Source organism: Abramis brama (assembly GCF_963993115.1).
Source record: "Abramis brama genome assembly, chromosome: 20".
Lineage (NCBI taxonomy): Eukaryota > Metazoa > Chordata > Actinopteri > Cypriniformes > Leuciscidae > Abramis > Abramis brama.
In genome coordinates this window covers 29855448-29882385 of record NC_139982.1, presented here as the reverse complement: position 1 = coordinate 29882385, position 26938 = coordinate 29855448, and the positions used below count along the sequence as shown (strand labels likewise).

At 37.9% G+C, this 26938-nt stretch overlaps 1 protein-coding gene across 9 annotated transcripts in view; it reads right to left on the bottom strand.

Annotated features, from left to right (window-relative positions):
- myrf (myelin regulatory factor) overlaps positions 1-25777 on the bottom strand; it is a 31611-nt gene extending 5834 nt beyond the window's left edge. The window contains exons 1-22 of one of the 9 annotated variants that reach the window (XM_084095730.1): positions 25498-25777; positions 15903-15993; positions 14750-15031; positions 12381-12442; positions 11857-12079; positions 11043-11143; positions 10845-10959; positions 10232-10427; positions 10059-10135; positions 9846-9971; positions 8406-8496; positions 6821-7021; positions 6501-6609; positions 5533-5642; positions 5290-5450; positions 5091-5163; positions 2279-2361; positions 2115-2183; positions 1898-1993; positions 1211-1290; positions 992-1105; positions 99-326 (exon numbers count right to left, since the gene is read on the bottom strand). In XM_084095730.1, coding sequence (XP_083951856.1) covers positions 99-326; positions 992-1105; positions 1211-1290; positions 1898-1993; positions 2115-2183; positions 2279-2361; positions 5091-5163; positions 5290-5450; positions 5533-5642; positions 6501-6609; positions 6821-7021; positions 8406-8496; positions 9846-9971; positions 10059-10135; positions 10232-10427; positions 10845-10959; positions 11043-11143; positions 11857-12079; positions 12381-12442; positions 14750-15031; positions 15903-15993; positions 25498-25546 — 2737 coding nt within the window. In that variant the 5' untranslated portion in view covers positions 25547-25777. Of the gene's footprint in view, positions 1-98; positions 327-991; positions 1106-1210; positions 1291-1897; positions 1994-2114; positions 2184-2278; positions 2362-5090; positions 5164-5289; positions 5451-5532; positions 5643-6500; positions 6610-6820; positions 7022-8396; positions 8497-9845; positions 9972-10058; positions 10428-10844; positions 10960-11042; positions 11144-11856; positions 12080-12380; positions 12443-14749; positions 15032-15902; positions 15994-19367; positions 19504-25497 lie in introns of those variants that run through there. The other 8 variants (XM_084095733.1, XM_084095737.1, XM_084095729.1 and 5 more) reach the window with 8 other exon arrangements.
- Positions 25778-26938: the final 1161 nt, after the last annotated feature.

Sequence of the window (26938 nt, the reverse complement as noted above, 5' to 3'; positions counted from 1 at the left end):
AGTAGAGCCAAAAACCAAAATCAAGACATTGAAAAAGGTATAATAATAGTTCTACTCTATACGTATGTATATATGTGTGTGTGTGTGTGTGTGTGTACCGTGTGTGTTGACACTGCGCTGTCTCCGGGCCGGGGGCTGTTGTCCCCCAGGCAAGCGTTTGGTTGCTCCGCTCAGCTCTGGAGGTTGAGGCGGCCGCTTGGCTTTGCTGAGAAACAGAGGAGCCGACGTGTGACTCAGACGGTTCTTGTTCCGGCTGTCTTTGTCCAGCGGCCGAGACTTTGCCTTCTTATTAATAGTGGCCTGGGTGGGAACGGCAGTGCTGGAGTCTGAGAGAGAGAGAGAGAGAGAGAGAGAGAGAGATGCAGTGAGAGAAACAATACTGTATTTTCTTCTTCTATTTAATCCAACAAAAAGAGGAGTATAGAGGATCTTTCATTATCACTGATGTGTCAATTGACTGATTCATTCATTAAACCAATTCAATGATTCAATCCGAAAATTCATAATGTGAATTTTTGTTACATCACCAGGAAAGATGTAGAAGACATTTATTAAGAAAGTACAACTTTAAATTAATTTTAATGTTTAAAGAGTCATTTGTACACTTTACTTGAAGCCTTCACGTATAATGCATTATTAAGGTATTCATAATGTATATTATAATCCATTGTTTTTTTAAGTAATTGTATCCAAAGTTAAAATGCATTAAATATTTGCAGATTCCTTGTTACATCTGAAATTGTTTGTCATGTGTTTTAATGAATTATACTTTCCAAAAGTGTAACAATGAATAGGTAAGTATTATAATGTATTATAACTCTTGCATGAGATCATTCAATGCATTTTAAGGTGCATTACAAGGTATAGACTTTTATAATGCATTACATATAAAGGCTTCAAGGAGTCATTTGTAACTGCTCTGATGGCTGCATATTCAAAAACTTTCATTCTGTCGAAATTTGTAATTTATGTTGTGATGTAGTTGTCATACCTGGAGTGGATTGGTTGTTGCCTGGCGACAGACTGATAGTGGCTGATTGGTTGGTTGTGGCAGGTGTTGGAGGGCAGCAGGGCGGGTGATTGGACAATGATGGGGATGTGGAGTCTGTAAGCAGATAATGACCTTCTGTAAAACTATTAATCAAAATATGCACACTGGTAAAAATATCTTTTTGTGTTTTATTATTTGTGTTAGTGTGTTTTCTGGGACCTGGGGAGAGAGTGGATGTGGTCACTCTGGCAGGGGAGAAAGAAGCCTGGCGAGCCGAACCCAGAGCAGAACGAGACCTGCTGAAACAGAGAGATATTATACCATTGAAATCACATGAGGTCTCTTTAACATCTCAATTGTTTCTCCCAGAAAGATATTAACCTGAGAATAAATGTCTCAAACTTGTGCAGATTTACCAAGATACCAGTCAGACTTCTCAATGTGAACTCAAACATTTCTCATCAATTCTCCTAAGATCAAATGATCTTTTTTATAGCTCTATACTCTTAAAGAACTTCTAAGACAAAAAAGTTGACAATTTGACATGAAAAGTCTACACTACCATTCTAAACTTTTGTGTCATTAAGATAAAAAAAAAAAAAAAAATTGTATTCAGCAAGGATGCATTAAAATGATCAAAAGACAGTAAAGACATTTATAAAGATTTTTCTAAATAAATGCTGTTCTTTTGAACAGAATATTAAACATATTCGGGGAAAAAATGTGTTGTAGTTTCCACTAAAATATGAAGCAGCACAACTGTTTTTAACATTAATAATAATAAGAAATGTTTCTTGAGCTGCAAATTTCGGGAATAAATTACATTTAAAAACATGGAAATCTTTCAGAGCTGGATGAGAAGATGAAGTGATAGAGGACCAGAGAGAAGGGAAGTGGACAGCATACCACAGACAGAAGGATGGACAGAATGTGACGGTTGTAGTGAGGAAGGGCGTCCAAGAGACGAAAAGAAGGCAGTGGGACGCAGAGCTACAAGCCACACTGAGAGAAATAAGCAAGAGGAGATCAAACGAGAGCATACAGAAACAAAGAGAACGTCATCTGAGCATGATGTGCTGGTGTGTACATGTGAATGGATGCTTGTGTGTGAACATGTACATACCCCTCAACATCATTTACGCTTCCATGGTGTTGAAGATTGAGCACATAGAGGATGGACATGGATATGACACTAAAGAACGAGACAGAGAGAGATGATAATGAGCATGAAACAGAGACTCTGAATATTGATTCTAATGTTTTGGGTTGAGTGATTTCCTCTCTGACCTGAAGGCCATTATGATGACCAGTGCCAGGATGGTGCCCTGCATGAATTTGTGACTCAGGCAACTCTGCTCCGGGACGGACCTCTGCAACACACATCTCGACAATCATTCTATCCCATTCCATCTCACATTACCTTATCTTAGCCCATCTTATTCGATTTTATTCCATTCCATTGAATCTCATCTTATCTCATCTCATATATCTCGTCTCTCATCTCAACTCATCTCATTCATTTCATATATCTCTCATCTCACCTAATCTCATATATCTCTCATGTCCTCTCATCTCATCTCATATATCTCTCATGTCATCTCACCTCATCTCATATATCTCTCATGTCATCTCACCTCATCTCATATATCTATCATGTCATCTCACCTCATCTCATATATCTCTCATGTCATCTCACCTCATCTCATATATCTATCATGTCATCTCACCTCATCTCATATATCTCTCATGTCATCTCACCTCATCTCATATATCTCTCATGTCCTCTCACCTCATCTCATATAGTATATCTCTCATCTCATATATCTCTCATGTCATCTCACCTAATCTCATATATCTCTCATCTCATATATCTCTCATGTCATCTCACCTCATCTCATATATCTCTCATCTCATTTATTCTTCATCTCATCTCATATATCTCTCATCTCACCTCATCTCATATCTCTCATCTCATCTCACTTCATCTCATATATCTCTCATCTCATTTATCTCTCATGTCATCTCACCTCATCTCATAAATCTCTCATCTCACCTGATCTCATATATCTCTCATCTCATCTCATCTCATAAATCTCTCATCTCACCTGATCTCATATATCTCATCTCATGTCTCATCTCATAAATCTCTCATCTCACCTCATCTCATATATCTCTCATCTCATCTCATATATCTCTCATCTCATCTCACCTCATCTCATATATCTCTCATCTCATCTCACCTCACCTCATCTCATATATCTCTCATCTCATCTCACCTCACCTCATCTCATATATCTCTCATCTCATCTCACTTCATCTCATAAATCTCTCATCTCACCTGATCTCATATATCTCTCATCTCATCTCACTTCATCTCATTTATCTCTCATCTCATCTCACCTCACCTCACCTCATATATCTCTCATCTCATCTCACTTCATCTCATAAATCTCTCATCTCACCTGATCTCATATATCTCATCTCATGTCTCATCTCATAAATCTCTCATCTCATCTCACCTCATCTCATATATCTCTCATCTCATTTATCTCTCATGTCATCTCACTTCATCTCATAAATCTCTCATCTCACCTGATCTCATATATCTCATCTCATGTCTCATCTCATATATCTCTCATCTCATCTCACCTCATCTCATATATCTCTCATCTCATCTCACCTCATCTCATATATCTCTCATCTCATTTATCTCTCATGTCATCTCATCTCATCTCATAAATCTCTCATCTCATATATCTCTCATCTCATTTATCTCTCATGTCATCTCACCTCATCTCATAAATCTCTCATCTCACCTGATCTCATATATCTCTCATCTCATCTCACTTCATCTCATATATCTCTCATCTCATTTATCTCTCATGTCATCTCATGTCTCATCTCATAAATCTCTCATCTCACCTCATCTCATATATCTCTCATCTCATCTCACCTCATCTCATATATCTCTCATCTCACCTCACCTCATCTCATATATCTCTCATCTCACCTCATCTCACCTCATATATCTCTCATCTCATGTCTCATCTCATAAATCTCTCATCTCACCTCATCTCATATATCTCTCATCTCATCTCACCTCATCTCATATATCTCTCATCTCATCTCACCTCATCTCATATATCTCTCATCTCATATATCTCTCGTCATCTCATCTCATCTCATCTCATATATCTCTCATCTCACTTCATATATCTCTCGTCATCTCATCTCATCTCATCTCATATATCTCTCATCTCATCTCATATATCTCTCATCTCATCTCATATATCTCTCATCTCGTCTCATCTCAAGACAAACGTTTACAGTGAGTGTAGAAATACATTTTCAGAATTTTTTATTGCCATGGTGTTTTTTGCATCATGGGATAGTGTGTTGTCCAACATGAAAATCATTTTATATCAGAAGGCACAATCCTTCTTCTTAAACCATAGCATATAATGGTCAGTTATGAATTCCACATCTCTTGCAGAAGTCATTTTGACACCCTCAGAGACCCTAAAGGGAGCTCCTTGCTGACATTGGAGTGTTGTTGGGACAGGGTGGCCATTCACCAACCAACCATCCACAAATCCACCCATCCATCTAGACCATCCATTGCAGCACAGCATTCGTCAGTGAATACAACTATCTCAAAATGAGTCTTCATGTATTTCTAAACCCACTGTAAACATTTCTCTTTTTGAGCTTTGGTTAGGGATGGCTGAAATGCAAATTGAGACTCAAGAGAAACCAGCAGCTTTAAATAGCCTCCCTGTTTGCTGCTCAACAGTGGCTTTTTTAATAGCTGCCCTTTTAATACTATTATTTGTTTGACAGAAACTTCCCTAATAAGCCTTTATCTGACTGGGTTCTTCTGTGCTTTAAAGCGCTCACAAATCTTATTGATAATCATCATTCAGTTTTCGTAAAACATTAGTAGTTTTCTAAAAAGATATGAGCAATAAAACAAAGAAACATTTTCTTTGAAAAACTAAAATCTGTATGGTTAAAATCCTACTGATTTGTCACTTTCATAATAAGTTGGAACACAGTGTATGTATATTTTTTAAAAGAGGTAGTCTGACTTAAATCATACCTTGCTTCCTGGCTTAGCTGTTTTTTTCTTGAGTGGACCACTTCCTGTTCTGCTAAAATAGCTTCCTGATTGGCTAGAAAAAAGGAGCATATTTCTTCAGACTTCTTTACTTTGAATTCACTCAAACAGATGCACCTGTAAGTGCACAGCTTCATAAACACACACACACACACACACACACACACACACACACACACACCTGACTGTGCCTCCACTGACAGAGCTTTTCATGCTGTCTAGCCGGCGCAGTTTGGCTAGTTTTCGGCTCCAGCGTTCGAGCTCGTCAATACGAGTCTCCAGATTATCAGTGAGTTTGCAGAGCTCCTTCACCGCTCCCACATTCTCCATGAAGATCCGGTCCTGTAACATCAAACACACACACATGAGAGGGAGGCAGAGAGACTGTGTGGGCATTTGTAGGAATGTGTGTGAGCGCTCGTACTTTATTGACCACCAGTAGATTAGGGATGGTCTCTCCATTAGCACACACCACGTCTCCTCCCTCTTTCACAGCCTCCGGTAGAATCTGCTGGACCTCCTGAGCGATCACCCCTGATAACACACACAAACACGTTGGGTTTCCATGTTTTATGGGAATTTCCATAGACGTAATTATTTTTATACTGTACAAAGTGTATATTCTCTCCCCTTACACTAACTCTACCCCTAAACCTGCCCATCACACAAAACTTTCTGCAGTTTTCAAAAAACATTACTTAGTGTGATTTATAAGCTGTTTTCCTCATGGGGACCAAAAAATGTCCCCACAAGGACAAGGATTTTAAATATTGCCACACACACACACACACGCAAAGTTTCTGTTAAGCACTAGTTTTACAGTCCAAATTTACTAAATAGTGATTATAACTAAATCCTTTATGAATAAATCTCACAAAGTAATGTCTGGGTCACATTTCACCCCATAATCAAAAAGCGAATATAAAAAAATATATATTTAGCAGTTTACTAAAAATGAAAACTAAACTAAATAAAGCTTAAATAAAATAAGATATAAATATTAGATGACAAACTTAACTTTAAGAATTTGTTTAGAAATGTTGCCTGGGCAACTAACTGAAATAAACAAGTTTAAGTACTAAAATTACTAAAACTGAAATAAAAGTGAATTAATGAATGACAAAAGCACATAACTAAATTACTAATATTAATAAATGCTATTAAAAGAAAAAATAATACTAAAATAACTGATTTATGATGAGTTTAAGTAACATTATTTTCATGAGCACATTTTCAGCAATGCAAATTCTCATTACTGTCCAGACACAATGATAAGAGTTAAATTATTTTGATAGTCCTACAAATAAGCATAATTTTTTAATGCAAAATATTTAGATTTTAATGTGAATTATGACCCCAGCTGGGGACTGGAGCTGATCTGGGGGACAGTACCGGTCTCAGCAGTGGTATCGATGCCCACTGTGGCTGCAAACTCAGGCTTATACTGATAATGCACCAGCCTCATTTGAGAAATCCGCCTCAGGTTATCAGTGGTGTCCACCTGGAGAAAGAGAGAGAGAGAAAGAAAGGGAGAGCGATATTTGTGCACTTATATGAGCAAAAAATAGTTAAATTATTCCATTATCAAATGAAAAACGTGATGAAAATAGTTTCAGGGCCAATTAAAAATGTTTTCTATTCCCCCACTGTTGGTGAGTGTGGCACAAAAGCAAGTATGTGCCTTGTGTGTGTAAGGAGAGATATGCACACACCTCCTTCACATTCTCCTTGGCTCTAATGTCTGAAGGATGCACAAGTGACCCCATGACCTTCACATTGCCATGGACAACCAGGGCCTCGTCCGGCCGGTCCGTGTTGATGCCCACTCGACCGTGATGATACACAGAGTCTTGCATCTGCCCTCTCTGCCACAACACTTCACTGTCACTCTCAAACTGACCTGGATTAGATGCCTGAGAGAAAGAAAGAAGGAGAGAGAGAGAAAGAACTAAGTAATAGAGCAATAATTTATGTAATTGGCTGGGAAGGGAAGGTCTTGTGTTACTGCAAATTCAGCTGATTTTTAAATAAATTTACACATAAAACTTTGAATACACATTTAGCATATAATCAAGATTAGAAATGCACTGATACCGATATTGGTTTCGGGCCTGATATTGTAGTTGTTTTCGTTAAAATGTTCAGATACGCACTCCACTCAACACACACGCATCATTTGGATTAAAACTAAATCATATAAGTACGTAAAAGCATTAACTGTTGCATGATTTATGTATGAGTGCTTCGCTACATTAGTACAGGAAAACATCATGTGATCACTGTACCGCTACACTGGAGCAGCTCAGGATGTGCGCTGTGATATTAAAGGAAAGATAAAATACAACAGAGCAACAGAATGAACAGAAAGTAACAGTACAATAGATTTCTTTGACAGGCATACACCGCAAAAAATGGTTTTCTTCTTCAATATTTTTGTCTTTTTTTTCCAGTACAAATGATTAAATATCTAAACATTCTTACATCAAAATACTTTTACCCAAGAAGCAAGATATTAAGTCTTGTTTTCTGGAAAAATGTATCAAAATTAAACAACTTTATGCTTTAATACAAGAAAAATATCTACCAATTGGGTCAGAAAAATAAACTTAATTTAAAGGGTAAACAAGTTTAGTTTTCTGATCTCATTGGCAGATTGTTGTTTTGTGTAATCAGTTCATCTTGATCATGTTTTTTTTTAGAAAACAAGCCGTGTTATCTTATGTCATTTTGCTTCTCAATCTTGATTTAAGAATGTTTAGATATTTGTACTGAAAAACAAAAGAAAAATACTGAGTAAGAAAATATTGTTTGCAGTGTAATTAAGTGTGAAAATGACATCTATTCATTAAACAAATTAAGCCAGATAATATGGTTAATTTTCTTTTGGTTTCTCTACGTAATATTTGTAAAAATAGCAAATTAATTGAAAACAGGTATCGGTAATCAGTATTGGCAAGTACATAAAACCAAAGTATTGGTATCGTACTCTTTCTGGAAAAAGTGGTATCAGTGCATTCCTAATAAAGGTGTATTACTTCATCAGAATTTTAATCTCTCAATAAGAATAAAAAGTAAAAAATGCCATTAAAAAAACAAATACATAAAAAAAACATTGAAATAAAAAGGCAAGAAATCAAAAATAGATGCAAACAAAGTCAGGAGCATAAAAACGAATCATTTGAGCACTGCAGACTGTAACAGTAATAGTGATTGGTCAGAGGCGGATAATTGACACAGAAACAGGCTGTGATTGGAGGAGGTCGGTCAGACAGACACGACCAGACTGACAGCGGTTACCCTGACGATGATCCTCTCGGAGACGTGAGCCGCCACCGTGAAGCTCTGACTGTGACTCTGAGCCTGAAGAGCAACTACCAGCATGAAGTACCTACACAAATACAGATTCAAATGTTTTTAATGAGAAATCAAAACTTTTCTGTGCTATTTTGACCTTACGTAATATCTATGGACAGTATTAGTGACTCGCTGACAATTTTGACAATTTTACAGTAATAAAACTGGATGTTTTTTATGTATTAACTCTTTCCCTGCCATTGACGTAATTTTCCGGCCTTCCCGTGTTTTTAATGTTATACAGCAGGGGGCGCTATTACACATCTTCTAAAAGAGTACTGAATCTCCTGATCAAAACACAGGCGAAGAAGAAGCAGAAACAAGCTTATGTAAACATATGTATATATAAAATAATGGCATAAACAGCATATAAATCAAAACTGCCTAATGTTACTGAATGAAATGTCGACCCAGGACTGAAGCTTTGGGGGTGTTGATGAACTCGATTTACTCCATCTGTGTTTTGATCATCGTTCTGAATCCCATCTGGATGAAGTCTTTTTTATGAAACCCACATTCAAGTGTTACTAAAAAAATGCATGAAACTAGAATAAAACATTTGGTTACACTTTCTATTAAGCCCATGCTTATAATGAATTATAGCTCTATTTATACTTATTTATAAGTAAGTATTACTATTCTATAAATATATTTATAAAGACTCATTAAGAACAGTGATAGTTACATTTATATAATTACTTATAATTCATGCATTTGCTTTTTCAATGTGCATTCTCATAATTCATTATACACTGATTTATAAGTATACATTAGTTAAAATGACTTTTTAGTAATTCAGATTCATGTCTGTCAAATAAGTGAATGTATTGTTATAGCCGTGTTTTGTTCTTTTAAATACTAATTTTGAGTTACTAACCTCTATAAATGCATCATTGATGGCTTTAATTAAAGTGAAAATATAGGATGCAATTTTCCCAAAGCAAATGTTAAGAAATCCTGAAGATGTGCTCTATACATTTTACGTTGTTTTTTTTTGTAAATATAAATATGAACAATCATTCCTGTAATAAAATAATGGGGGAAAATACAGAAATCCTTAATACAAACGGTTGATCTTTTTAATACTTTACATATAAGTAAGTATAAATGGGGCTAAAATTAATTATAAGCATGGACTTCATAGAAAGTGTTACCAAACTTTTTGTTGTTGTTTAAAAGCAGAGGGTTTGTTGTTTCTTTTGATTTATTGCATTTTTAGATACAACAAAATATTCTGTGGGCCATGAAACTTTTGTGAAAATGTTCAAAAACGCTGGCAGGGAAAGAGTTAAGTTCTTTTGTCTGTGGTAATCAGATACAACAAACACTATATGTTGTAAATAAACCTGTTTAGGTTGTCTTTGTCAATGCCATATTTCATACCTCTGGTCGGGGTTCGGCTTGCCTTTCTTCCTCATGTTATTGGCTGTGGTCTCGCTGAAGTGGAGACGACCCACCGTTACCTTTGTAACCTGCTCTGGTGGCAATGTCACTCTGTAAAACAAATGGCTAACATTTATGTCACATGCCTCAAATCCACACACTTAACATGTGATATTTCACAGAAACTCCCACAACTGGTGTAAAAAGACTTACAATACTGGTTTAAAGGGTCTTTTGCTTCGGTCAGACTGTGACTGTTCCACATTAATGGACTGATTCATTGCTTCCAACTGGAAGATACGTAGATAAATACATGCTACATTATGCACGAGTTTATAAACATAAGTAGCAGTAGTTATGACTGGTTTTCTGGTTGTTTGACTCACCTTGACCCCATTGAGTTTCATGTAAAAGCATTCGATGGGCTGCAGCCCCTCACTGGTCTTCACGTATTTGGGATCTCCCGGCATTCCTATGTACACGGTCACCTGGAAGTGGTTCTTCTTCTGACACACAAATGCATCGTCAGCCAAGGAGAAGTTGAAACCCTTATCTGCGTCCACCCTATAGGTAGGCATCGGACTGAAGAGGCAGAAAGAGAGAAAGAAAACAGCATGGAGAGGGTGTAAAACTTAAAAACTTAATGTGTGTTGATCATAAAACTTACTAAGAATAAACCAAGTTCTGAGCAATTTTTGTGTGTTATCGTTGACCTAAAGTCATGCCATTTTTTCATGATCTTTCTCTCTCTGTTCGTCCTCATTCCTCTCATTTGTAAGCCAGATCTCTGCTCTTGCTCTCACTCCTACACACTGCTCACCTCATAGGAATTCCCTGGCCGCTACCATCCATCTCTCTCTTTTCGATCTCGTTTAGTACAGCCTGATACCTCCCTATACCCCATTAAATCCCAAACACACACTTTTGCCCTCAGTGTATTTCTCATTCCTCTGTCATAAATCTAAGTGCAGAGGTGTGTAGGATTAGAGCAGCACCCACAGTTCTTTTCCATTGGAGTCGTATAACATAGTCCATTTGTTCTGCTGGTGCGCCTGCCACTTTATGCACTGATAGTTTGGATCCAGGTATGAGTTTTCTGCATCCTGCATCAAACCTGTGAAGGCACGAATGCACAAACATCATATAGTGCTGAAAATGCAACCGTGCTTGTATACATGTGTGTGTGTGTGTGTGTACCTGGCTCTTGCTTGATGATGCCTGTGAGTATCTGGGAGTTGAGAGTGCCGTTGGGAGAGTCTGAATGTTTTCTCTTCTTTGCGGGATGTACAGGAATCCCACTGGAGAATCACAAAGCATGCATTTGTTGATGTGGATAATTTTGACACATTTACATTTATCAGACGCTTTTATCCAAAGCAACATACATTACATTTCAATGTACACATTTACATTCTTATCAGTTCTTGCTTTCCCTGGGAATCGAACCCATGACCTTGGCGTTGCAAGCGCCAATGCTACAGGAGAGCAGCTACTGGTGACACTGGTGCATCTCTACCTCTACCGAAGTGGTTCTCAACCAGGGGTCCGGGGCAAAATTTCAAGTGGGCCGCAGGATGACTTAAAAGTATTTTAATTAATAAATTATAACTAATATATTTAAATAATCTAACTATAAATTAACCTAAATTAAAATGCTAAAAAAAACACACTGAATGTGACACTACTGAAAAAAAAGCATATTTACATTAATTTATTGAAATAATCAAAATCTAAATTAAAATGCAAAAAAAACCCACATAAAATCAAGATTAAAATTATAAGATTATTTTTGAGATTGTTTATTTATGTTCATTAAATAAGATATGTTAATTTATTCATTTCAATAACTTGGAATATCATCAGGCAGAATTGTTGTAAAATAATATATTTAAAATGTATTAAAATGTTTACATTTCTTAAAAGAGGGTCCTTCGGGTCAATAATTTCGGTCATACTCATTTAAGTCCCCTGATCTATAAAAGATCAATCTCTCAGATTCTCTCTTTCTTACTCTGGTCCTTGTGGATGTTGCAGGAGTTGATGTAGCATCTGACTCTGCTGAATGTCTCCGCCCCCGCCGCTAGTTGGACCAATCGGATACTGCGAGATCATGGGCTCTGGCTTAAGGTACATGTCCCGGTGCATGCTGGGATAGAGGGGGTGTGTGGGGAGAGGTGGAGGACTGGTCATGTGACACATGTTTTCGGGCGTCATTGTCCTGAGCATGTGCGAATCTGGGAAGGAAAAATAAAAAGCAGACAATAAATTTTTGATATTTCCTTAAAAAGCAAGTTCTTATTCATCACCCTCAGTACCATGCCAATAGTTAAAATCAATAGTAACAAAATCCAGCAGTTAGCTGTGTTAAATAATTGTTTTTATGTCCACATTTATCGACATTATATTTAAAACAACTTTCTGTTAATGTTTTTTGAACCTTTAATAACTTGCAGTCTTGATAATTTAACACTGCTGCATCTCCCTGCACTGAAATGGTTCGATTAACATTAAATCATTCAGGTGGATTGAACTTACCGTTGGCTTGCTGGGGTGAATACGGCTCTGAGCTGGAGTCTGGAGGGGACTCGGGTAGCGTTCTGCAAAAATAATAACATTAAATACAATTTATGTACATTAAACACATTAAATACACAACAACATGATGAGTCAGCTAAGGTTTCGGGAGGTTTTTTTTTTCTTGTCTTGCCTGAAAAAAATCGTCCTCACCTCTTTAATGCATGTCTGTGGGATTTTTTTCACCTGTTTTATAGTCCAGCAAGTGAAAATGGTGCATCTGATCACTAGCAGCATAACAGCACACCTCTCCTCAAGACACACGATTTGAGGAATCATTCAAACGGGGGCAGGACGATACACACGCTGAAGTTGAACAATTAAAAGGGATGCCTTTGCATTGCATGCACCACTAAACATTCAAGCACTGTAGTGAATCAGTTCTTGTTTTAATTGGAAACCCATCAAAAAGCTCACTAACGACATAACTGATGCCTCCTTTTGGGCAACATTATAAAAGAGCTTTACTGATTGCACAATTCCTCACAGGATATCAGGCCTGACCCATTCATCTAATGTCTCAGTGCTTATTCCCAGTTCACTCCTACGTCTGTCTTACTCAGCCTTTAGTAAGAAACTAAGAATACTTTGGGTTTTACGAGCCTGACGCAGATTTAGGGCTGGACGTTTTTACTAAAAGTTGTACGTTCACATACAAATCACTTTGTTAAATTAATATTTGTCATATTCAGTGGTGGACAGCAACAAAGTGTTTTTACTTAGTTACTTTACTTAAGTACATTTTTCAAGTAATTGTACTTTACTGGAGTATTTTTTATATTGAGAAACTTTTTTACTTCGATACATTCCACAGCATAATATCATACTTTTTTTACTTTACTACATTTCATAAAAACATATCGTTAGTTGTTATTTTAAACGGAAGAAATCGCCAGGTGCTCAGAGACGCAATACATGAACGAGCTGATTCTTTTCAATGAACCTGTTAAATCAGCTGGCAAATCGCACCGAACGATTCATTTGCGGATTGGACTGTTCTCGAGTCAACAACTCACTGATTCAATGATCCGTTCAGAGCGAGTCTCCAGTTAATTCACAAGTCTGACTCAAAATGAGCTAAGAACTGGAAGATTTTCGGAGTTTGAGTGTGCGCGCGAAAGGTAAATCACAAATGACGAATTTTAGGATTTATTATTGTACATGAAAATCATATTTAGGTCACGACTTTCAGTTGTTTGTAAACTGTAAAAGGGTGAGCTGTAATGCTTGATTGCGGGCTTGTCCATATCACAATTTCAACGGTCTCAAAAAGACACACACAACATAACATTAAAATTTGGATTCTTCCCCACAGTTTCAAATGATATAAAAATAGTATGTTTGCATAACGTTCTTTTTAAAATGTTATGCATTTAGCCCTATGTGACGTGTTTTTATTGTTTGTCAACACACATTTCATATTATGTATCTGCTTTCACTAACACTAATACTGACTAGTAGTGCTGGCTACTGATAATTCATAATAATTCATAATTTAAATTTTGAGCAATAGGATTCTATCAAATATATAATATAAAATCAATGTAAAGTACAGGGTGGGCCATTTATATGGATACACCATAATAACATGGGAATGGTTGGTGATATTAAAGTCCTGTTTGTGGCACATTAGTATATATTAGTACACACCACCCATCTTGAGGAGTTTGCCCCCTCACATATACTAATGTGCCACAAACAGGACTTTAATATCACCAACCATTCCCATGTTATTACGGTGTATCCATATAAATGGCCCACCCTGTATATACAAAATAAACATTCATTGATCAGTTCTTTTTACTTTTAATACCTAAGTACACTTAAGTAAAAATCAAGTACTTTTGTGCTTTTACTCAAGTAAAGTTGGAAAGGAGTACTTACAGGAATAACTCACTTAAAAATGAAAATTCTGTCATCATTTACTCGCCCTAAAGTTGTTTCAAACCTGTATGAGTTTCTTTCTTCTGCTGAACACAAAAGTGTCGGTAACCGAACAGTTGATGTAGCCCATTAACTCCCGTAGTATTTTTTTCCCTACTATGGGAGTGAATGGGGTCCATCAACTGTCTGGTAACCAACATTCTTCAAAATATCTTCCTGTGTGTTCAGCAGAAGAAAGAAATTCATACAGGTTTGCAACAACTTGAGGGCAAGTAAATGATGACAGAATTTTCATTTTTAAGGCAGTTATTCCTTTAAAACTCTAACTGAAGTAATGTTTTATTAGGGTATGTGTACTTTTACTCAAGCACTTGATTTGTGTACTTTGTCCACCACTGGTCATATTTATGTCATTTTTGCTCTTCTCTGTTCTGTCTTTCTCTTACCCGGGTGCGTACTGTCCGTGGTGGTCCGGTTTGACGTGTGGCTGTTGGTGTTGGGGTGTCTGGCTCTGCTGTTGCCCCAGGCAGGGGTAGTTGTGTCTGAGGTGGCCCAGCGGTGGTGGAGGTGGATAGGGGTTCTGGCAGGACTGGGACAGAGATGGGACGGTGCCCTGGCGCAGGGGGATGGGGGGGCTGACGCCACACCCTAACCCCCCTGAAGAGGATGCCCCGGCCTGGGGCGAGAGATACTGGGGTCCTGGGGTGCTGTGGACCTCTGTGAAACAACTAGAGGAAGAAAACCCAAATCACCAGCTGATGGCCAATATGACTCATTATTATCAAAATAAGCACATCATCATAACAAATTTAGGGCCCTATCAAACACCCGGCGCAATGCAGCGCCAAGCACAAGTGTATTTTGCTAGTTTCAGCCCGACGCAGTTATCATTTTCACGTCCTGTGCCACATTGTTTAAATAGCAAATGCGTTTGCGCCCATTTGTGCGCCCATGGGCTGCTAGTCTGAAAACCAGGTGTGTTCTGGTGCATTGTTGGCGTGTTGCTATTTTGAGGCAACAGAAATAGACTGAGCCATTGACCAACTGAAACCTGGTCTAAAGTTCATGGCGCAATATTTTTTTGTGTTATTTAAAGAGCGCGTTAGTAATGTGCAACGAGCGTACACTCTGTTTATTACACACACATCGACGCGCAGCAGCACACAAACATGCCAAATATTAAAAATAAAAGGATTCAAATGTAAAAGATTAATATTGTGTACATAAAGATATGGTGAATCCGGCTTGTCCCGTAGATGGTCTGCTTGTGAGCTTTAACCTCGCGCACGAGCAGATCCGGTTCCTCTCTGGAGACGCAACTGGCTTTTAAAGGGAATGGGAGATGAGACTCTGGTTGTTTTTTTTCACATTATGCCCAAAACACACCCGTTACTCATTAAGAGAATAGAGACAACCCTTTTAGACCATGCGTTGTGCGCGCCAACCATTTTTCCTGTCGTTAAACTGGCAAAAGTGGATTCGGACACGCCCTAAATGCACTTGCGTGCTTCAGACCATGCGCTTAGATCTTTAAAATAGGGCCCTTTGTCTCACAATCCAACAATCTCCAGATTACACATAGAAACTCATGTCTCTTACATGTCAGTGCTGTCGTCCTCTTTGCTGATGTATTCCTCCAGGATACTGGTGTCAATGTTTGTTGGCTCCAAAGAGCTGTTAATATCATGACCTGCAAGGGTAATAGAGGGAGAGAGAAAGAGAAACAGAAAAAGGTAGAAGAGAGTGAGAGAGGAGGATGAGTATCGTGTTCCTACGCACCGTTTCTACAGTGATAAAATAACAGTTTCACAACATCTCTTATTCTGACTCTGATGATTTCATGATTCATGTGGCTTGTTGCAACACTTTCTGATCATTTGTTTGCTTGTTTAATACCCAGATTGATGACATATGTTCAAACTGGGGATCACAGATGAGGTCAATGAAAACATAAAATGTCTTGCAGGTTATAGACACAACATGAGCTGTAAAAAGCCTAGAGGGCCACTTTCACACTTTCAAAGAAAATAATTTTCTTTAAGTCTTCATCCACAAAGTAGCTTTTCTCTCTTTTCCAATCCTTGCCGCTCTCATATGCCCCCCTTCTGCACTTCTTTACCAAATCTCTCCAAATCTGCACCACATGACCCGTCTGCAATCACTCTGTTTGCAACACCTGCAAAACGTCACTCTGACCCAGGCCGACTGACCCTGCTCACTTAAGCCAAATAAAGCATCTTTTCTTGCACAATTTATGTTTCTCTTTATGCAATATACCAGTGTTAGTTCATCAAAAAAGTAAGTGCATGTTCTTGTGTTAAAAAATGTAAAAATCAACGAATATCATAATATTCATCATTATGAATATGAACCCATATGAATGTTATTTAACTTTAAAAAAAATCATATAATCATTTTTTTATATTATTAATTTTGTTTTAAAATGTATTGAATGTATTTTCAAATTAATTAAAGAATAAAATAACTTGCAAATACATAAAATAATAAAATAAAATAAAATAAAGTTGTTTTTCCCTTAGGGCCAATATCAATGTACTTTTTTTATTTTTTTAAATAAAACATTAAAATAATAACAACAAACAAACAAATAAATAAAGTTGTAATTCCTTTGAGAAAAAGTCGGCCAGAAAAAATAACAAATAAATGTGAGTTCTGATTTGTCACACCACGGGACTATTTAAATTAACTGCAAAAAGGCGATTAAGAGGTGATTAAAAAAGACTAAAAGAAACGGTGACAAGTTACACCACATAATATATATGCTTTCCCTTATACAATCATATAAATTATAACCTAAAATCTTGATGTTGAAAAAGTTCATTTCCATGTATTCAGTCTGAGTGCAAGTTTCAACAACAAATACAGAATTACACAAAGAAAGCAAGTTGAGGCAGAAAAGGATGGAGAGAATGAGGGGTCAGGTGGAGGTATAGTCGAGTATGAAGAGTCCCCCACTAAACCCCTGATCTCTCTCTCTCTCTCTCTCTCTCTTTCTTTGATAGATTAGGCCACGAACGAAGCCGGAATGTGAAGAATTCCTGTGTTAGTGTTGGGAAAACTCTCTGGTCCATCAGCCTCCCACAGCCTGAGGGATCACATCTCGCCTCCGTGGATGTCCTGACCCAAACAGAACATCACACTTAAAACCAACACAATCCTGACTCTCAAAATATCCCAAAGCGGCTTCCAACAACTTTTCATTGTGACCAAGAACATCATGGACAGGTTTGACACCTGATGGACACCTCATTGATAATTTCTGTAGATGTGAGTACACCAAGAGTCAAAGCAAACTAACCATAAACCACTTGAGTAATCTCAAATGTGCTTGACAGAATAAAATCAAAAACTGTACTGAGTGATGAAACTGCTGCTCTAGAGGGTAAAAAAACAACACTGATGTAATGCTTCAAGGTGCTGCGATTGGGGTCTCCGCTCGGACAGTTTTATGAGTGTGCCAGCAGGGCAAATAGGAACGGAGAGGGATGATTTTACAAAATAAGATCCAGATGTTTCCATCCTCCTGCTGTAAATCTGCCAGGCCAGCGCTGATAACGGCTGCGAGATTGACTGACGGGAACGAGAGTGGGGGAGAAGAGGGAGAGAGCCATGTTCAAGAGAGAATAAGATGATTTTAACGAACATACGGGAAACACACGCTGTTGTTCGGAAACATGATGTTCGGAAATGCGAGCCATATTGAACGTCTATATGTGTATGCGTGCACATGCCATGTGAAGATTACAAAACAACATGTCGTCTTGCCATTATTTTCCGTTACACTGTGAAATAATCGTCACGTTCAATTAAAATCACAAGCTCACAAATAATATTTTCCCCACTCAATAATGCTGAATATGTGTTGATGTGTGTTCATATGCTCGTTTAAATCACACTAAATCAACTCAAAATGCTAAACTAATCTCAATACATGTATATTAGCTGATCAAGAAGTATTTAGCATGAAGAACTGATAATTCTGAACTAAAGCATTTTCCATCACTGAAGGGGCCAAATCAGAAACTCTCCCTCGAGAGCTCATTAATCACAATCAACAATACGTCATACTTCCCCTCCTCCCTGTCTCCATATCTCTCTCCCTCTATCTCTCTTTACCTCCCTCTGCAACGAACGCATACACATGCCCTGTTTCTCTACATCTCCCGATTATTTTCTATGTGAAACCGATCATTGTATGCGAGTTCTTATGCATGTTAATCATTAAGCTCTAATTCACACCAGAGTAAAGTATGATAGAGCGAAGTCCACAACATTATCAAATGGTAAACACTACCCAGAATCCCCTGGGTTCCTTAAAAAGACAAAAACACACACGGCATCACCGTGATCAATACAGCATTCATTTGAGTATCCACACAGTTTTTTGTCCACAACATTTGTCTTAGTTAAACAATCATTGATGTGATGAGAGAACTGTAAAATCGCAATCAGTGCCAGACAAAACACACAAAGATATTGTCAATCAAACAAAAATAAGGTTTTTATTGGATATTTTACTGGAGTGTTTCAGCAATCAAGCTGTTTAACCGTGATGTCAATTTGTAGGCCAACCGCCAATGAGTTTTGAGTGTTTTTAACCATTGCTAGGTGGCTGCTCACTGGCTTAAAGGATCCCACCCCCACATCTCTTTGATATTAAGTTTGGGTTCCTCCTTCAAAACATCTTACGTCTGTTAGTCAAATCACTCAGAAAAGTAACAGCAATCATTCATGTCTTTAGTACAAATAATGAAGAGCGAGTTACATGCTAAAGGGTTAGGAGTTTGTTCATTTAGCAAACAACACTAATCTTCTCTGTATGAATACAGAACATAATTTCCATTGATTTCCATGTGTTCAAACAGGAATACACACATTCATATATACCACGCATGCACACATACATAAAGGCTACTGAACAAATGCATGAGTTCTGGCAATGTGAGTACCGGTAATAAGAAAAGACAAGAGAAGTTTACTACAAGATAAATAAGGTGAGAGACACACAGGGGAAGGATGAAGAGAGAAAAAGAAAGACGGTACCTGCTCGAAGCCACAGCATTTTGTTTTAGGATAGACACAACCTACAAAACTGAAGCTGTGTGTATATGACCCAGTACGTCTCTCATATCCTTCCAAACAACATACACCTTTCCATCTCGGAGCTCAGCTGGCGGGTGCAGGGTTACGTGAATGTGTGTGTGTGTGTGTGTGTTGTAATGCAGGATTAGGTCTCAGTCATGAGACAGAGCTGTACCAGGCCACCACACACAGTTCTAGTCGCCCACCAGCACTGAATGCACCGGCCGACCTGAGCTGCTTACCTACACTTCACGAACACCAGAGAGAGAACGAGAGAGAGGTAAAGAGCAGTGAATGCCTTCATACAGTCAGCAGAGGAAGGAAACATGCAAAAGTGGGGTAACAATAAGGAATTATACATTTTCGGAGGGGTGTAACACATTAACAGTCCCACACGCATCAACATCGTGGCCCAATTTTAACCCCAGTTTAATCCCCACTAACATGCCGAGTCACTAGCCAGATTATCTGGTGTGGTCCGATCAGATCAGAGTTTAAATGTCCCATTTCAGCAAATGAAAAGATCTGCATTTGTTATAAGCGCTGGTGTCAGTGGCAGAATCTATGCAGATGAACCTCCAGCGCCATGGAAAAAGAAACAAGATTTTATATAATGATGGCAATATTTTTTTTTTCTAGTAAGTTGTCCTTGAGAGCTCCACACAAAAACAACAACAACATGACCAGTGTAATCTGATTCATGAGCAAATGACTCTTATGAACTGATTCTTTTGATGATTCATACAGAAAGATCACACCAGCTCCGAAATCTTCCCTTCCCAACCATATAATAGGCGAAAAACAGTATGTGACAAAAGTTGTACTGTATGTCCGAATTCACAGTACTCAAGGCAAAAAGTACCCGGATGACCTACTACCTCCGGTGAGATTCTGAAGTGCGTATATGATGGACACTTTACTATCCCATTAGGCCACAGGAAAGGATTTTTAAATGGAGGTGAAGCGACGCAACTGATGTTGGTAGGTCACATGATAATGACTTTTTTAGTGGTCGTGAAGTAATTATTCATTTCAGACACAGCCAAACTCAGGGGTTACTTGTTTGAATCAATCTGATCAATCTTTTACTGAATGAACTAACTGAATCAGGTAAGGTTAATGAATCAACATCTGACTCACTTAAACTGCAAGTTACTTTTAGTAAAGAAACAGACATATAAATATTAGATAAAAAAACTAGAAGTGTTGAAACTGAAGTACTAAAATTACTAACACTTAAAAACACTGGAGTTCCAATAAAATGAAGGATGTGGGAATCGGATCACGGTCGCCTGAAATGTGGAAAGTGTGTAATTTTTGGTTTGTTGTAATGCAACTGGCATGTGAATGTTACAGGCCTGGCTGCTCAAACACAATGCATTCCAGTGACAGCAAATACACTGTTACATGAGAGAGACCACGGGCAACGGCCAAACCATTCCCTCCATCAAACATCAGCTCCAGGAACCATCTGTACCCACACACAAGAGTGATCCGTGACTTGCTGACATCGGGATAAATGTGACCTAACCTGCCTGAATATTCTCACAAAAGTCAACAAGTGCATGACTGATGTTGTAGGAACATCCCACAGGAAAGAGAAATCACAAATGAGATTTAGTTATTTGACTCATAGATAGGAGTTGTCTTCTTTTTAATTTAAATAAATTTGAATGATTTTTTTTAAAACATTCATTTTTTCAGAAATTTAATTTTGCGATGATAGTGGTGCAGAAAATACACATTTCAACCTTAAAGTTAACATGACACAGACGTTGCGATAGTCTTTTCTTTCCTATTGTGACGTATATCCGAGTGAAACGGCTTCTCGAATGAGAAAAAATGTAGGGGCGGGGCTTGATTTTGTCCATGGGGAATTGTTTGGATGGTTGTGGTTTGCTATTGGTGGATCTCATGTGAGTGACAGGTTGTCCCGCCTTCGTGCCAGTAAACACATCATCAGAGAATAGAAGAGATGTTGCTACTAGAGGGAGGTGAAGCTATTTTGATTAAAGACAAAAAAACAAACAAGAATTGTCAGATTTGATTTCATGGTGACTAAATTAAGCATGTCTGAAACCCAGTTACTGTAAAATTTAAAGTTGACATAATTTCCCAAAATAATTTTAGATGCTTTTAAGTAGAAAAAAAAACTCTTTAAAGTAAAACTTTGCAGGCAGCCATCACCTTGGGTGGCAAAGGGGTGAGTTTCGTGTTATGGACCTCGCGGATGGGTTGCATCAACTCCTACGCTGGTGTTTTGACCAATCAGCTCTGTAATACACAGTGCCTGAGTGCTTAATGTGTGCTGGTGTACCAAAACTGATACATGTGTGTTTCTGCTTTTGCATGTTGGCATGTGTGTGTGTGTGTGTGTTTGTATGACCTGTGCCCTGCCCTTATCTCACCCCACCCACAGCATGTATGAGTGTGTGTGTGCATCCATCTGTGTGCGCGTCTAAGTCTGTTATCTCTCTCCCTCGCCCTGTCTGCACACTGTCACACTAATGGAGTCGGAATGAGGCAGCGATAGCGAAAAAGAGACGCGCGAGAGAAAGAAACATTACTCGCACCTCATTCTGTTTTTTAACAGTCTTGTAGGTATGCCAGGAATGATCCAGTGCATTAGAGAGAGGGGGCAAGCGTACCCTCTATAAGCAGCTTATGGCTACACTCAATCAGGCTAAAAACGCTTTCTGAGCGCTCTTATGCCACAAGGGGTTTCGGTGCTAGATATGTTTAGAAAAATATCCTCTCCTCATCTCAGAACCAAAGGAATAGAAGCCATTAACCGTTTCCCAGAGTTCCTTTCAACACCTTCAATCGTCGAGCCATCCTTGCGAATAATGAAAACACAGAAGGCGTTTATCAGGGCTGTTTGTTTACTTTGAGAACGTCAATCCATTCCTCTCAAATGTATTCGCCAGCTTGAGTAAAGTGAGACAGTGTCTCAAACTGTGCTCAGATTTGCCAAGATTTCAAAGGGTGTGTTCACACTTGTTGTTCGGTTTGCTTGGTTCGTTTGGTCCGCACAAAAACAACATTTAGTCCTGTTCCGCTTCATTGGCATTTTAACACCAAACCTAAAGATACCGAACCTAAAGGCATAGAGATGCGTTCACAACCTGATTGGTCAGCTTTTATAACGTATATTTTGCGACAGAACTTACGAACATCCAAAACAATGCTGTGTTCTGCGATAAATGTGTTCGTTGTATATGCGTTGCTATGATGGGCATCTTGACCAGCTGAGAACTCGTGAAGAGCTTATTAAATGTGTAAACGAGTCAAAACAGTATCAGGAATCCCTCCGTCACACACACACACAGATCTGCTGTGAGGAGACGCGGTTCTGATCCTGTACTGAACTGTGATGGGAAACATTGCGACTATGATGAGAAAAAACAGGTACTATCCGGGTATCCATTCTGTCCTTTTAAGGGTCACATCTTGTACATCATGTCCTGTTTTTGGTTCGTTTACATGTCTTTGGTCCGTGTTGAGTTCCTATTTCAGTCGAACCGCACCAGAGTTGGTTTAGAAGCGTCTCATTCGCTCAACACTCATAGAAGCGTTGGTTTAGAAAAGACTTATCTTTTCAGCGTCTCGGCCCGTGTGTTTGATGCACCAGGGTTCAGAACAGCGTTCACACTTATTCAGATGAACCGCACTAAGAAGAGCAATCATAACCGGGTTTGTTTTAATCCAAACAAACATGCCAAGCGTGAACACACCCTAAACCTCAATCAAAAGATCTGACTTAAAGATCTGAGCTGCTATCCTTTTACTGTATGACAACTGTTTTTCCTAGGAATTGTCTGAGAAACATCCAAGACAAACTTGATATTTGAGTGAAACTCTATTACATTGTTTGAATTTCGATAGAGCGACCTCTGAGCAATACAACTTTCCTCTTGGACAGCTGGGGGTCAAATCAGACAAACAGCTCAATCTGCCTCTTCTTTTGTGCTTTGTGTTGCTGTACTCCACAATGGATGTTCATTTAAGACACCCCCCCTCCCCGCTTCACTAAACACACAAACACAAACAAACAGAGAACAAACACACGGAGCATTCATTGGGAATCGTGAACGTGGAGCACAATCAAAAACAGCAATCAATTCAATAAACGCAGTCAAATAATAGAAAAACTTCAACTGATATGAATCAGAATCTCATTCAAGTTAAATCTACAGCCCGATTCACAACAGTGTTCTCAAAAACCATAAACAGACTCCTGAACAAAAACTGTGAAATTGTGTAATTCACATCACACACTTATACTGTTGTTTCCCTATTTCTGAGTACTTGTGTGTCTCTGTGGAAAAGGCTGTCAGAACATCTCCAGCATTTTCTGCCTTACTCCCCAAATGAAGAATGTAAACATGTGAAATTCTCGTTAAAGAGCCGTTCTTGACGGCCATGAACTCCAGAGCCCAAAGAAGTCAACAGTGTTTACAGTGAAACACTGTCATATATACAAACCGTTACACCTGCCCCGAGAACACGCACTCACGCCTAATGATGTGCCACAAATTATGGTTGGAAAATCCCTCCAAAATAAATAGTTCGGCTTAGAACCCGCCGTAAAAAAACGACAGCTTTTATCTGTCAAGAATGACAGGGAAATGAATATGACCACTCTGAGGGGACAAATGAAGTTAAAAGCTTTCTGAAGAAAAAAACTATTACGATAAGAAAAGAGTGAAGAAAAACTGTGGAAAGAAATAGATCAACACTTTGCAGTGATGTCACTAAAAGACTATTGACATTTTACCCGAAAATGAAAAGGAAAAAAAGTAAGAAATTACATGTGACGTTATAAACTAAATCTTTGTTTTAGGACCATCACAGATTTTACATTGTTTTCATGACAGCTTAGCACATTTTCTCCCCAAATTGTCATTACCGCGATGCATCTATGTATTTTTTGTAATTCTCATTATTCGCAAAGTTGATTCTCTTAATTGTAATTTAAAATAAATTTTTTTTGCATTATCGTCGGAAATTGTGCTTAATATGTATTAAACTGTCATGAAAACAATGCAAAAAAATCTTCATTTTCTTAAAGCAAAACATAATTTCTTATTTTCATTCTTCTTTTGGGAGAAATCAGAATCAGAATCATTCTTTAGTTTTCATCTTATATTCTTGCTCAACTATCTATTCATTAATGCATCTATCTCTTTAGTTCTCTTATTCTCGTTGTCTCTGCCTTAACCATTACAAACACACCATTTATCACATTCCTCTGTCCTTCCCAGTGTTTCTCCTCAAACCCCTCCTCCTCTCTCCTCTGGATTTCATCCTTCGCTCCCTGCATCCGTACATCATCTCTCTCTTCAATCCTCTCCACCTTTCTGCCCTTCCCAAACATTCCTCCCTGGGATGGCTCATCAGTGGCTCTTTTTATGTCTCTTGACAAATTTAATCCTCCTAAATCACACGACAATGTCTGAAACATGTCAAAAACATTATCAGTGAAATATGACAAACGATATGTTACTCTGAAATAGATCAGTGTAGAACATTCAACGACAATCATCATCACTAACTAGAGTGATTTCGGTCACTTTATTTTAAGGTGCCATTGTTACAGTCTAATTATATATTTAAGTACTGAGTAATATTAATTAACTACATGTAATTACTATAGGGTTAGGATTTGATTGAGGATTAGTTGCATGCAATAATGCATAATTTACTGTTACAGTAACTACATGTTACATATGTAACAATGACACTGTAAAATAAAGTGTTACCATGATTTCTTTCCTGAATCACTTCAGGTGCATCACCAGCATGAAGAAACATAAAACATCATCAAGGTTTGTTGAACATAGAAAATAGCAGGTTCTTGAACATGGCAATACCATGTTTTTATTATTATTGCTTGTTCTGACCCTTAAAATGACTTTCATTGGTGTAACTTAATGCAGTCAGGTTGACTCGGACATAAGCTATTAAATAAGACTTTAAGTTTGCATGTTACCAGGTGGAAAAACAAAGGGAAGAAATAGTGATCTGACAAGCAACATCATTTTGAACTACTTTTGAACTGTCACATCAACAGGTCAATGAACTGTCTTACCCTCGAAGAATCTCTGTAAGGCCTCCGTTTCATCAATCACTGCATCCATCCTAGCGGCTCCCGCTTATAAACTCCATGAACGTGAACGGACAATCCTCCGGCGCGCGGGAGCGGCGGGAGTCGCGTGCACTTCAAACTCTCATCATCCCTGTTCAGCAACTTGACGCACAATTATCTTTATATAACAACACGCCTCGGAACTTCCTCTAACGAATTCACTATCAATCTCCTCTGGATAATTAATGAATATTATTTAAAAACAGATATTCATTCGTAATTCAAAAAAAAAAAAAAAAAAAATCCTTTTCTGAGGAGATTTTACCTTTGAATGTCAGGTGGAGGCATATTCCAGTTTTCCCCCCAGATGATATCGTTTATTTGTTACTGCGATACGTCATTACGGACTTATTTAATAAAAAATGGTAATTTGAAGTTGGAAAGTATTTTAATTCGATAAAAAATTATCCTGTGAGCGGGTTTTGCGCGCACCGGCAAGCGCTCGAGGCAGTTTCAGACAGTGGTACGCGCTCAACGTCCTTTTCTGCGCGCTCTCGCTCGTCTTGCGCTGTGCGCGCGCGCGCTCCACGGGCGAGCGCTTGAGCAAAGACAAATGCCCCTTAAAATATAGTTTTAACAAGGATTTCCATTGCAGTTTGCTGCTTTACATATGAAAGTGACTTTTCGGGCCAACTACAGAGGCTATTAAAATTTTCTATTAAAATAAACCACTGCAATTGATTTAAGTACTGCAAAATAGGCTACAACTCCAAAACACAAACGAGACATGCAGTAGGCCTATAAACAAAGACAGTTAACTAAACAGACACATAAACAAACATAATAGCATCACAAAGGCATAACTGACAGTTTTTGCAGTGTTTACAATATGTAAATGAGTGATTTTAGGTATAGGCTACTTATATTATCTTTTACAAATTCTGAAGTTCATTTATCATTTACACTGTAGGCTACTACTCAAAAGGTTACTTTCAAGAATACCATAGTATTTTAAACTTTGAAGTGTATGGTAATCATTTAGTACCATGGTAACCATATATCAAACTAGCATGATATTACCATCCAATACACTGTGTTAAAAAAATAAAAATAAAAAAAACCTTTGCTGCTTTAATTTTTTTAAGTACCCTACAATCACCTTGGATGTTTAAGTCATTTCAACTTAAATATGATTAAACTGTCTTTAAAAATGAGTTGAATCTTACAAAAAAGTTGAAAATTGCTTAACTTATTTTGATGAGTTAAAGTAATGTAAAAACATATGTTGTCATAACTTATTGATCATACAATTTTTTACAACTTTTATATAGCTATTTTACATATTGTATTTAAACATTTAGATACTTTTCATGAAGTGCACATACAAAAACTATATGGTAATACTATGATTTTGAACAGTATGATGATAATATCATGGCACATG